Source organism: Parambassis ranga, chromosome 15 (assembly GCF_900634625.1).
Source record: "Parambassis ranga chromosome 15, fParRan2.1, whole genome shotgun sequence".
In the NCBI taxonomy this organism is placed as follows: domain Eukaryota; kingdom Metazoa; phylum Chordata; class Actinopteri; family Ambassidae; genus Parambassis; species Parambassis ranga.
The window spans coordinates 7,938,065-7,950,694 of NC_041035.1; the positions used below are offsets into that span (position 1 = coordinate 7,938,065).

Consider the following 12,630-nt stretch of genomic DNA (forward strand, 5'->3'; position numbering starts at 1 on the left):
TGCGTGCCATGCAAACACAGCAACAACCAAAATGTGAGACAATGACAGGATCGTGGGTAACACGGTGACTGTAACCTTAACACAGACACACAGAAAGGAGAGAGAAGGGGAGGGCAGTTACTCGATATGGATCTATGGATCACTCACATTAGTCGATTACAAAATGAAGCTGTAATGAAAGCATTTACCTGTTGAGGAACTGAAAGGATGTGAGAGGAAATGAATGACTGTGTGAAACTACAAAATAGTCACCGGGAAATGGTGGAAAAAATTGTCGAGGAATTTAGTTAGTTATGATAAATGATTGAATTATTGTCAACGAAGCATTAATAAGGGAAATTGGTTGAAGTGAAAGTGTAGCTTGTAAAACATTCCAATCATTAGTAATAGTTTAGGGCAGCATAAAATGGAACTACTCAACTCTACAGGTCCAGCTCAACTTTGTACACTAATAAAATTATATTATTGACATATCATCTGTAATAGATTAACATGTAAGAAAAAGTGTAAAAGACTGAAGCCTAATGAAAGCATTAGATGTGCATTAAGTGATGTACTCTGTAACCTTCACTGATATCTGTCTTATGTGAATTGCAGCATGCTTCATTCTTATACACATATCTCGTCTACATATCAGTAGCTCATAATAAGAGGCTGTTTCACCACTATTACTGTTTTAAAATGGGAAAGGTCAGCTGTGGAGCCCGGCTGCATTTGAACAGTGGGTTAAAAGGGACTCCGTGGCCAAAGAGTTGAGCAGCCTCGGCTGTATGCATGCTGTCTGTGGTATCCACATCTCTCACATTAGTAAGCTTTGAGAGAGCGATATGTCAACCGCGGTAATTGCAGCTTGTCAGCTTCTGTGACACCGGGCTAAAGGGCCATTTCCACAGCTCCTATCTGCATCTGCGAGCCGGGCCGCTTAATCAGCCTAGACAGACAAATCCAAAACAGTCATATATTTTAAAGAGTAATTCTGTCAACATTTGTGCTGATGTGACTGGGGCCTTCTTGTCAGCTCCATGCAGACTCTATTAGGTCTACACTGCTTAATGACTGATAACCAAGAAGGGAGAAGGCGGAGGAGGGTTTGTTTAGTTCTCTAGAATAAAAAAAAGTCAGTGGGAGACGCAGAGAAGGTGAGCATCATATGCAAAGCTTGGGGCAATACATCTGATATGCAGCCATTATATTTATTTCTCTCTCTCTGTCACCAAATCAGCCCATCTACCTGGAAGAGTGAACACCCGGCCTCCTCCAGCGCTGCTGCGGCTGCTCCGTGACATATTGCTGCAGCTCTGTGACACAGGACCAGGAGGTTATGCGCAAAAACTGATGTTGAAAAAGACAACAGGACAAAATGCGCATTTAACGTGGAGCACGATGAGAGAGGCTGTATACGTGATCAGATGATTTCAGGCAGTTTTATAGAGTATATGGAGACCAAATTGTTTTCCGTCGCTGACACCAGCAGGTGACAAAGTGCCAACCGGGAGCAGAGTTGAGGCCACTCCGTCTCCTGCTGGCTGCTGAAGGATATAGATTTCCGTAAGGACTGATAAAACCTCATTATGGTGCTTAAACTTATTGTGCAACAGTTCCGTGCGATGTCACTTCATAATAAACTGAAGAGGGTGCAGAATATAATGATATATAGCACAATAACTGCAGGCAGGACGACTAGCTGTAATTCAAATGGCTTTATGGTTTAGGTTAAACTGATGGTTTTAAGATGGAACTTCTCTTTCAAATCCGTCCTAAAAATTTAGTGGAAGCCACCTGTTTTTTGAAATGATGACCGGCGGGGTGGGAGAGACTAGACGAGCCTAATTGATTTTTAAGTGTCTCAGTGGTTTAGGAGAGTAAGAGGGGAGTCTACTTCAGGGATCTGCCAAACTCCTCCAGTTTGTACCTGAATTGAAGGGCAGTGATGTGTTGCTGATGCGGCTCAACAAGCCACACTGGGGGCCAGACAAGGGGTGGACAGAGGGGCCATACAGAGCCCGATCTGTGTTTGGTGCCCTCGTGGGGGATGGAGGACGATTATAAATGAACTTACTTCTGCAGAGGCAATAAGCTGACATGTCAAGCCTCATTCACCAGACAATAGAAGACGCATCGGGTTTGTGATACCGGCACGCAAACACAAACACCATCCTGCTCCTCTGTCCTGTCTCTGATCACACTTGGAGTGATAATTAGACACAAAAGAAGGAATTTAAAAACTGAATCCGTTTCAATACATTGTATCCAATAAGTGTTGATTTACAGTGCAACACATAACTGGGGGCATTGATCAGTTACGGATGTTTTTGCGCCACTTTGTTAGTAAAAATTTACTAACGTGACATTTTATGAAGAGTAGGCTATGCATCAGGACACACACACACAGCATGCATGCATCATAGACCCGGACCTGCAGAGAAAAAGCAACTCTCCCTGAGTGAGCGGAAGAAAAGGGGATGGGGGAGAGGGAGGCCGGCTTGCAGCTCCACTCTTCCAGGGTCTCACACACAAGATCCGGGCGCACGGCTCCATTGAGTACGAGGAGGCTTTTGCATGGAGGTTCATTAGAAGTAACGAGTTGACACAAGGTAAATCTTAATGTTGAGGCGCCTTTCTCTACCGGCCCGGGGAGGAGCCCTCATTAACTGTCGCTAACAACCCGTGTAAATACACTGATTGGACAGCTCCGATACAAGCTCCCAGCCCTGCCAGGAAGTCCCCCTAATGAGACCACACAATAAAAACAATAAAAGAAAGGAGGGAGGGAGAGAGAAAGAGAGGGAGAGAGCGAGAAAGATGTTAAAAAACTTTTGTACAAGCTTTGCTATTAAAGTTGGCGCCACATTTACAGATCACTGTGCATTTTCCCAGTCCTCGCGTTTTGCAATTTCTACAACTTCAAATCAGTGTTTAGTATGTTTCTGCAAATGAACTCAGAGGTTTAACCCACTGCACCTGTTATTATAAGTACTAATTTAGCAACTGTTTTAATGCACTGCAACCGACTTAATTGTTTTGACACCTGGGGTCAAAATCCCATGCAAAATGTTATGCGTAATTTTAGTCTATAATTGATGTGAACATAAAAATATAGCTGCAGCTGGTATAAGCTTTATCAGGGAGTAACACTGCAAAAAATAGCTGAACTTTTCAGTCTTAATTTTATCAGAATATTTACTGCACGTGAAATTGTGGCGTTGACAGTAAAGTGATATTGTTGCACAAACAAGCGTTAGTCTCTTGAAGTACATTGACAGAATATGTCCAGTATCCAAACGTTGCAATTAAGAAAATGACACTGACTCAGGATGTAAGAAATAAGTAAATAGAAATGATCTTATCTCGTTGCAATAGTTACACAATTTATCAGAAAAATGTACACTTTGAAAACAGAGATGTATTTTCCAAACTCCGTGCTACAATAAATAACTTGTTTAGACTGATACTTTTTACAGTGTGCAGAGCGCAGCGTCTCTGTACCCTGCCATGGCCAGCATGGGACGGAGGGGATTGTGCGCCCCGTCCCGACAGCATCATACATCTCTGCAAATGCACAGATCTCCTCGGTGCTCGCTGCATAACATTCACAAATTCAGCCACATTTTGTAATCTAAAAAAAGAGCAGTGCTTCCGTTCAATCAAAAAGATTTTTGTTAATGTCATTAATGTATAAATACACATTATTTAACAAGAAATAAAAATAATTCGCAGTGTACAGAACATTATTGACAATATAGTAGAAGAAAACAGTCGGTTTACAGTCGCTAGAACTTACAGGAGTCGTGGTTGAATTTCCATCAAGATTTTGGACAACTTAAGCAGTGAAATAGCAGTGAACCGGTGCCACCTCCAGCTCCAAGCTCAAATGGTGACAGACGGGCGGACTGGACTGTGCTCACAGCTCTGCAGGGGGACGAGGAAACCAATGAGGAAAAAAACAACAAAAGGTAAATCTGGTGCTTGGTAGAAAAAATTTTTTTTCTCATATTTTATAAAATAAAATAGTAAAAACATTACAGCGTTTTTTTCTACTTACACGTAATTGCTGCAAAGACTCCTCTTGTGCATTGAGATGAATCCAGGATGGAGCAGCAGGGACAGGAGTCTCTCCTGTGTTTGCCAGAGAGGGTGTGCTCCCTTTTCTGGCCAGCCTCTGCCAAACCGGGGTCAACGAGGGAGCAAAAAATAAAACAAGACCCTGTCTTTCGTGCCTTCTTTCTCTTTTCCTCTTACCTTTTACAGTCAACACCTTTTTCATTCTTTCTCTCATCCGGTCCCCCTTCTCTCTCTCTCTCATGACGTAACATCATCTTTGTTTATTTGCTCCCCTTATTGGAACAGATTGATAATGGAAATAACTAACTAGCAATTAATGAGGATGTTTAAGATACAGCACTCGACACAACAACGCAGTGGAAACATTAGCATTAAATTATTTCTTTGTTGTTTTTTTGTTTTTGTTTTTATACAAAAGTTACTTAAACTTTATCTATGTTTTTGCCATCAATCAATACAATTAAGGTCACAGAAGAAGGGAAAGATGTCTGCAAAGCAGACAACAGGCATCTCTGTCTGCTTGGCCGGCATGTTTCCAGGTTTTCAGCGTACAAAATGCTGTTTGTGTTGTCGTGTCTGGAAGTTTAGTCTGTAAGTAAACGGAGAAGACGCTAAATGCTCGATGTGCATTCAGAGCTCTTGTCCCCCGCTGCTAGGAACATTCAGCAAGCTCTCGGATAAACACACAATTACGGCAGGTGAATAAACTTGTTTGGGGGTGTTAATTACATGCTTAACGTAAACAAAAGCCATGTAAAAGAATGTGAATTACCAGTGGCTTTCCTCCCTCAATCCCCATTCAGGTTTTACATTTCACCTTTAGTCCCTTCTAGGAGTGATTTCCGAATTGCCTGCGAGGGCTACTCCCAAACAAGGCTCCTCCAAAACATAATGCTGGATAATACCCACAGCCTTGACTTGAATGGTGATCACCTAAATTGGTGCACCAGGAACCTAGTCAGGTTGGAGGCTTTACATATTCGGAGTAGTGCTGCTAAGCCCGCACTCTCAACTTCATGTCGGGGTAGTACGTGTATACATGCTGTGTGTATGTGTGTGTGTGAGAGAGAGAGAGAGAGAGAGAGAGAGGGAGAGGGGGAGCTAGGAGGTTAGTTTTAACACCAGCATGAAAATACCAGCCTTTACTTCCAGTCCACAGAGCTTTCCAGCGGGACCAATTCAAGTGCCACTTGGAATTAGTCCTCTTGAGGTTCGTATAGCAGCGCAGTGGACAGGTTTGATCCCATATACTACCCTACCCCCTCACACAAACACGCGCGCGCAACCTCAAAAGTAATGCACAAAGCAAATGTCTGACCCTGCTACAAGATCATCACAACCCATACTCTGCGTCGCGTACACCTCCAGAGACAGACACTTGCAAAAGGCGCGTGCTCGTACGCACACGCACGAATCAAATTACTCAATGTGGCCAAATAAACAAAAAAAAACGCCGTGCGTAAAAGCGCGCAAAATGCGCAGGTTAATTGCACGCTGCCACCCATAGTTGTTGCATGATGCAAGTTAAGGTTAAATGCTGAATGTAAGTAGGCAGCGTTGTCTATGCATGCGCGTGGAGCTGGTTTACTCACTGTCTGTCCAAGCTTGAGGTCGATGGTCTATCTGGCCAGCCCCGGAGAATGTGCAAATCGGAGAGAGGGAAGGAAAAGTTTTGAATTCCTGAATGATTTTGTAGAAAGGCGGCTTAGGATCATTATGTCAGCTTTATTGAGGGCGGATTAAGCGGAGTCTAGATGCTACGCCTTGTACACGGCTCTTTCACAATGTGAGCACTGTTCGTGTTAGAGTGAACTCACACTATTTTAACACCCTATAAGCCCTGTCTAAATATGAAGCCGATTTAGCCATAAACATGAAAATCACACCGCCGTGGCTACCGATATAAGCCGAATCCTGTGACTAGATGTGGACATTGATCATGTCCTTACCACTAGATCAAATACATGAAAACTGCTTTTATGTCCCCAAGGAGCTTTCATGTTGCCATTTGATTGTAATTCCAATACTAATGGTTTTAATTAGAGAGCCTGACTATTAGAACAATACTGATAAACAATTAAAAGGGCGATTCCATTGGCAAATTCATTGTCGAACAATGACGTGAACCCTGTTTAATCATCACAACGCTGCGCATCGATATTCATTTAGAACAATAAATTTTGTTGGTTGGAGAGAAGGCAGCAGGCAGGGGGCCAGGGCTGCACCCAGCGTCCCAGAGGCAGGGCCGGGGACAGCAGGAGGGGGAGCGGCATCTCTCTGCAGCATACACCAGGACCAGCACCCACCCAACATAAAATGACCGCACACACCTGCGAGGAAAACCACACTCAGGACATGTCATTAAAGTGCAAACACGCAGTTTTGTAAATCATCGGCGGATCCAGGGCAAAAGCCAAAAGATTACGAGATTATGTCATAGTTTGATATTTTTAGAAAACAAGAAAATGCAGAGCGATGAAGACGAACGCCTTCATTTCTCGTGCACAAAAATAAAAGGACTGAGAAAAAGATACAAAAAAAGTATCTATGGGAAAACTATACGAAAATATTGTGCAAAGTGTCTCGCTTCTAAAACGTGCATTCCCGAGTTGCAGTTCTATAGGTTGTCCATTTGTCACCCATTTAAAGCTCCCTCTGCTTCCCTCCCTCCCTCCCTGTCTCTGCTAAGCATCTCCAGTCTACATATCTTCTTTAGCTTTAACGAGCCTCGTTAAGATCGCAATAATATTCCACCCTCTAATTGCTCATTCCATTCAGCAGATAGGCGAGCATTGGCTTGTGCCTGATGCGCGCGGTGCTGTGGGAGGGTTGCTGTGGAGATCGGAGACTCTGATAACCCCCCGTGCGTGCTGCACAAGTGGTGAAAGCCTCGCGCTACGTACTGGCTAATGATTGGCACGCTTGACAGTGATTGGCAGGGCTGCCATGACAACGCTACAACGACACCAAGAAGACCAATAGAAAAGGGAAACAAAATGTTTCAATGCTACACTCAACGACGGATTTAGGGGGGAGATATTATGAGGCTGGTGTCATTAGGCGATAGCCATTGAATCATTCAACCTTTTTTACTTGCCGTATTTTTCGGTTTTCCTTTTTCTCGATAATTTTCTTTCTCTCTCAGGTCATTTCCATGGTTTTCAGATCCCCTTTAGAGCTTTATCCCTCCCATTTCTTCCTGCCAAACTTCGCTGATCGCCCTCTGCTCCTGGCGAACAGCGCTCCCACCACCAGGTCTCCAGAAGACTTGTCCATGTTTCAGCTACCGACCCTCAACTTCTCCCCGGAGCAGGTGGCAAGCGTCTGTGAGACGCTGGAGGAGACCGGGGACATCGAACGGCTGGGCCGCTTCCTCTGGTCCCTGCCTGTGGCTCCGGGAGCGTGTGAGGCGATCAACAAGCACGAGTCTATCCTGCGCGCCCGGGCCGTGGTGGCGTTCCACACGGGGAATTTCAGAGACCTCTACCACATCTTGGAGAACCACAAGTTCACCAAGGAGTCCCATGGCAAACTGCAGGCAATGTGGCTGGAAGCACACTACCAGGAGGCCGAGAAGCTCCGCGGTCGTCCCCTCGGACCTGTCGACAAGTACCGGGTGCGGAAGAAGTTTCCGCTGCCTCGGACCATCTGGGACGGCGAGCAGAAGACGCACTGTTTCAAAGAGCGGACACGGAGCCTGCTAAGGGAGTGGTACCTTCAGGACCCATATCCAAACCCCAGCAAGAAAAGGGAACTGGCGCAAGCCACTGGACTCACTCCTACACAAGTCGGAAACTGGTTTAAAAACAGGAGGCAACGAGACAGAGCTGCGGCTGCCAAAAACAGGTCAGTGATTTTTATGTGTACCGTCAAAACATTAAAAAACGCACTAAAGTGGATCTACATGCACAAAGATATGTAAGAAGAAGGTTTATTTTAAATGCAGCTGCACTTACGGATAGAGGCTGTCTATGAAAAAGACAGGGCTGCCTGTCAGGTGGACGGATTGGGAAAGCTGCGGCGACATGGCGAAAACCCTACAAATATTGAAAACAATATATGCGCCGTAGTAAATATGCAGAACTGCTCTGAAACACACACAGCTGCTTTTTAAATATAGTTTCGACAATTTTTGGCAGATAAATATGAATATTAAGATCATTTTGGAAGGTATTTTAAACAGACTATGGCATTATCAGATAAACAAATACTAATGTTAAAACTTATGTTTGGTAGTTAAATAAAAAAAAACAATAATACAGCAAAATACAAATGCAAACAAGATTAGATGTTAAACTGAAGAAGCGATTGTTGCGCATGTGTTTTTTTGACACAGAAACATCTTGTTTACATTTACCGTCAGAGTGACAGCATTGAAATAAATCACAAAAAGTGGCAAGAATCATACAGAAATAATAACATTAGCTACCGGAGCCCACTTATTCATAGTGTAAAACTGTTCAAATAAAAAAAATACATATATTTCTTTGATAATAAGGTAAACAACACTGTGGATTTATTTAAAAACCAGTATAAAATAACCAGGACTGTATATATCTTGTTGTTTAGCTTGTTTACTTTAACTGTTTATTATGTACTTTTATTTGTAATTGTCATATTTTACAAATATTTTTAAACATTATTTTCCAAAGCTATGTAATAATTTATTTAAGCCACACAGCGTCCCAGAGCTACATTACTTGTGTACTATAATGCATAACATCAAATGTTACATTGCTGAAAGGGAAAGATTAACTCAAAGGATAACAGAAATATTACTGATATTACTCTGTTAAAATGAGCATGCGTATTTAAAAAAACATTTAAAGACATAGGCTGTATTCATAACATTAAGTGTGGTATCATTTCATAGAAATGTTATAATTGATTAGAAAATACCTCGCAGAGAACTAAGCCATATGACCACTATTCTAATCTTTTGACTAAATGAATAGATATATTTCCAGACTGACATTATCCCGCAGTGATAGAGTTATTATCATGAGTGGACTGGAGATAAACATTTAGGATGATTGGAGTAACCTGGATCCTCGACGTCACTCATTCATACACTTCCATCAGACTGAAATAAATCTCTTTTAAAGCCTCACGATATTTTGTATTTGCACAAAAAGGCCCGTGATTTTCTTCTTGTATACAAACAATAATAGTTTGGTGGTGAGCGTGCACAGCCACGAAGCTTAAGATGAATAAAACTGGGCAGAATTAAAACAAAATAAAAACTCTGCACAGATGCACACACAACCGGAAATAAAGACAAAATATTATCAAACTGCTCAATACAAAAACACTGAGTGGAATTCAGGAGTTCTGGTGCTGATGTGACCTGTAATTTATAGCTCAGATTAATGACTTACGCGCTGATCAGCCCTACTTTAGTAACAAAAACAAAAAGAAGCCATCGCATTTCTTCCAACATTTGGTAGTCTAAATAGTGCTGTGTTTTGTCCCCTGAAAGCTTGGCTATTTGATAAAAGCCTGCATGCATGGCTGGGGCCGGCAGGGGGAATGAAAAGCGAGTTTGAACCCCTATTTTGCAGGAGGAGGAGGAGGGGAAAGGGGGGACATTCTCAGGTCTAATTGCCATTTCTCTCTATTTTTTTCTTCTTTTTTCTCCCCTCCTCGCCTCTTTTCTTCTCCAGGCTCCAGCACCAAGCAATAGGACCGACCGGTATGAGGTCCCTCTCAGAGGCTGGCCTCACCCCTCACAGCTCGGCAGAGTCGCCTTCAACCGCGGCCAGTCCCACCACCAGCGTTTCCAGTATGACAGAGAGAGTTGATACTGGGACGTCCATCCTGTCCGTCACATCCAGTGACTCGGAGTGCGATGTATGATACGGAGGAAAAAAAAACACACACAAAAACAAACAAAAAGAGAAATATTTACAGGGAAATGGACCTGAGAGAAAGAAAAAAAGACTTATGAAATATCGCGGATGAAAAAAAGGACCGATTGATATAAATATTAAAATAAAAAGAGATAAAAGCACGTCGTTTTTTTATTAAAAGCGCTTTCAAAGGACCCACGCCTCCCCCTCCTCTTCATACCCCCACACCACCACCACCATCACTACTAGACTCCTTGCATGATGTTTTTTTTTCTTTTTGTTTTTCATTTTTTTTTAATTTTGTAATCAGGGAAAAAAATAACCTGAATGCAAGATTTTCCATCAGGAACATCGATCAGAGGGAATAAAAACAGATCGTCTTGGTGTCTTCGTCGCACTTTTTCCCATCTCCGATTTTAGTCCAAGTGATGATGATGATGATGATGATGCCGGTGAAGCAGCCGCCATGCAGACAAGATGCAATCCTGTTTTTACTTTGTGTTCATCAGACAATCATTTTAAGTCGTAAGCACCTTTTTAATACACTTCTGTCACTGCCTGTGTGGGGTACATGGTCTCAAAAAAAATGTCGAACGGAACCGTTTATGACTGTATCAGATTTTTATTTTTATTTTCAAAATTTTATATTGAATTATGTATATCTCAAATAATGCGATCATTCTCCCGGTCTGTAATATACGTGTAGAAATATGCCTGTACATAATTATTGCTCTCCCACCCCCCGTGTCATCCTCTTTTCTATCCCTTCCTCACTTTTCTTGACTTGGTGTTCCTACATAAAATATTTGTCAAAATTTAAACCTGAAGTGCTGTAGGCGTTTTTGTTGCTTTGTTGTTGGTGTGTTGTAACCAGTCACACTTTTCCATTGGGGTTAGTTTGGAAGTTTACATTGGTCCGCTCAGAGTCTGCTTGCTTGCACAAACTTACCCAGTGTTTTTCTTGCGTGATCATTACAGCAAATTTCACTTTGCTATCCCTGTTTGCATGATGTCTGTCTTTCCATCCGATTACGGATAAGAACAGTGATAAGTGGCTAAACACATGTTCATATTGGGTCATTATTGGATTGTGGAAGCATTAATACTCATCATGGCTTATGCGCGTCCCAGAGCAGGATATGCAGCCATGGATGGGGCTGAACTCACTTAAAGTGGGTTTCCAGAACAGTGTGAGCTCATGATTATTTATCATGTGGTGTGAATTGTTTGGTCCTTTAAACGTTGAATCTAATACGCTGGCTAAATGTTTAAAAAGTTGTGAACTTTACAGACACTTTTATGTATACATTAGTGCACCCTCTGTTTATGTGATGTAGGTAGAATGGCCCTATATGACTGGTAAATTCTGGCAAACGTCAACGCCGTCCAGCACTTAAAAATGTGAGTGCTATTTCCCCTTTTGTTTACCGTTGCTAGTGAATACAGAAATTAAGTAAACGCGCCATTAAATGGGCTAATCACGATGGGACTCCTCCCCTGTCCCAATCTCCCATTGTGGCCCCTGAAAAGAGCTTTTCTTCCTCGGACGAGAACCATTTCCCCCTCCAAAAAAAAAAAAGACTTTCTCTCCTGCAGTCCCCTTTCCATCCAAATCCCCAACCAATTATCCTGCAGACTACGGCAGATCTGCTATAGGACACTGTTGCACGGAGTGTAGTTTTGGTGGAAACACTTTGTCAGAGATTTGTTTCCTAGAAGCAGCGCAGAGGATCCCCCCCATGCAAATATACTGTGTTACGCTTCGAGCCTGTGAGTGTCGTAGTTATGTCTTTAGCAACAGAAAGTAGGACAGGAGCCGTCGTTTGGCTCACAGAGTCTGCAAGACTGTCAAAGACTGGAAGCTGGCATTAAAAAAAGGGACATCAGCAGTGTAAATCTAAATCCGGGGATATTTATATTTAGAAAACAAGTAAATCTTAACCGTCTCTAACAAGTGTGTCAGGGATTTTTAAGGTCTACTGTGGTGGAAGAGAAGAGATTTTACTTAAATATAATGTTTTAAATAAAGTAGGCCGTATGTATAAATGCGCACGCAAAAATACTACTTTCCTGAGAAAACCTATTTAGGCTTGGCTTTAAATTATTGACACTAAGGGCCACGAGTGTGATAAAACGTATACAAATATTTATTAAAATGTGTGTTTTAGTGTAGTTAAGAATAACTTTTTCTGAAAACATTTAGTTGAGATGATAGTAAACACTACGCTGTGTTGCTGATACCACAGATCTGCCCGAGGATTATGTTTTTTTTTCCCCCTCTGCATAAATGTTATCAGTCAGCTGGATGAACTGTGCGCATAAGCCATCTACATGCATAAGTCTCCCCCAGACGGATACCAATCAAAACACAAAAACAAGTGTGTCAAAAGCTTCAGTCATACGACTCAAAAGGCCTGTGATCCTGAAATAACCGAGGCCATGATGCAGGCAGACGCAAAGCTCTGCTCCCCCACTTGGCTGAAACAAACCCGCTGCAGTCAATCGCAGATGAAGGAAATCTGTATCATATTTTAAACCCATTCTGGGTCTTAAATCGGCCTGCTAGAGACAGATAGGCCCTATCAAGAGCGCCGAAGGGCCATGGCACCGCCGCTCCACCAGACCCTTATCACACCCCCCCCCCCCCCCACCTCTCCATTTACGCACTCCACAAGTTTTATTGGCTGCGACAAGTCCCGGCTATGATTGAGATTAAATT

General features: G+C 42.6%; 1 protein-coding gene across 1 annotated transcript; it reads left to right on the forward strand.

Annotated features, from left to right (window-relative positions):
- Window positions 1-7,216: 7,216 nt before the first annotated feature.
- six3a (SIX homeobox 3a) lies at window positions 7,217-9,918 on the forward strand. Its single transcript, XM_028423599.1, has 2 exons — window positions 7,217-7,908; window positions 9,726-9,918. The coding sequence occupies exons 1-2, from the start codon at window positions 7,217-7,219 to the stop codon at window positions 9,916-9,918; spliced, it is 885 nt and encodes a 294-aa protein (XP_028279400.1).
- The last annotated feature ends 2,712 nt before the right edge of the window (window positions 9,919-12,630 follow it).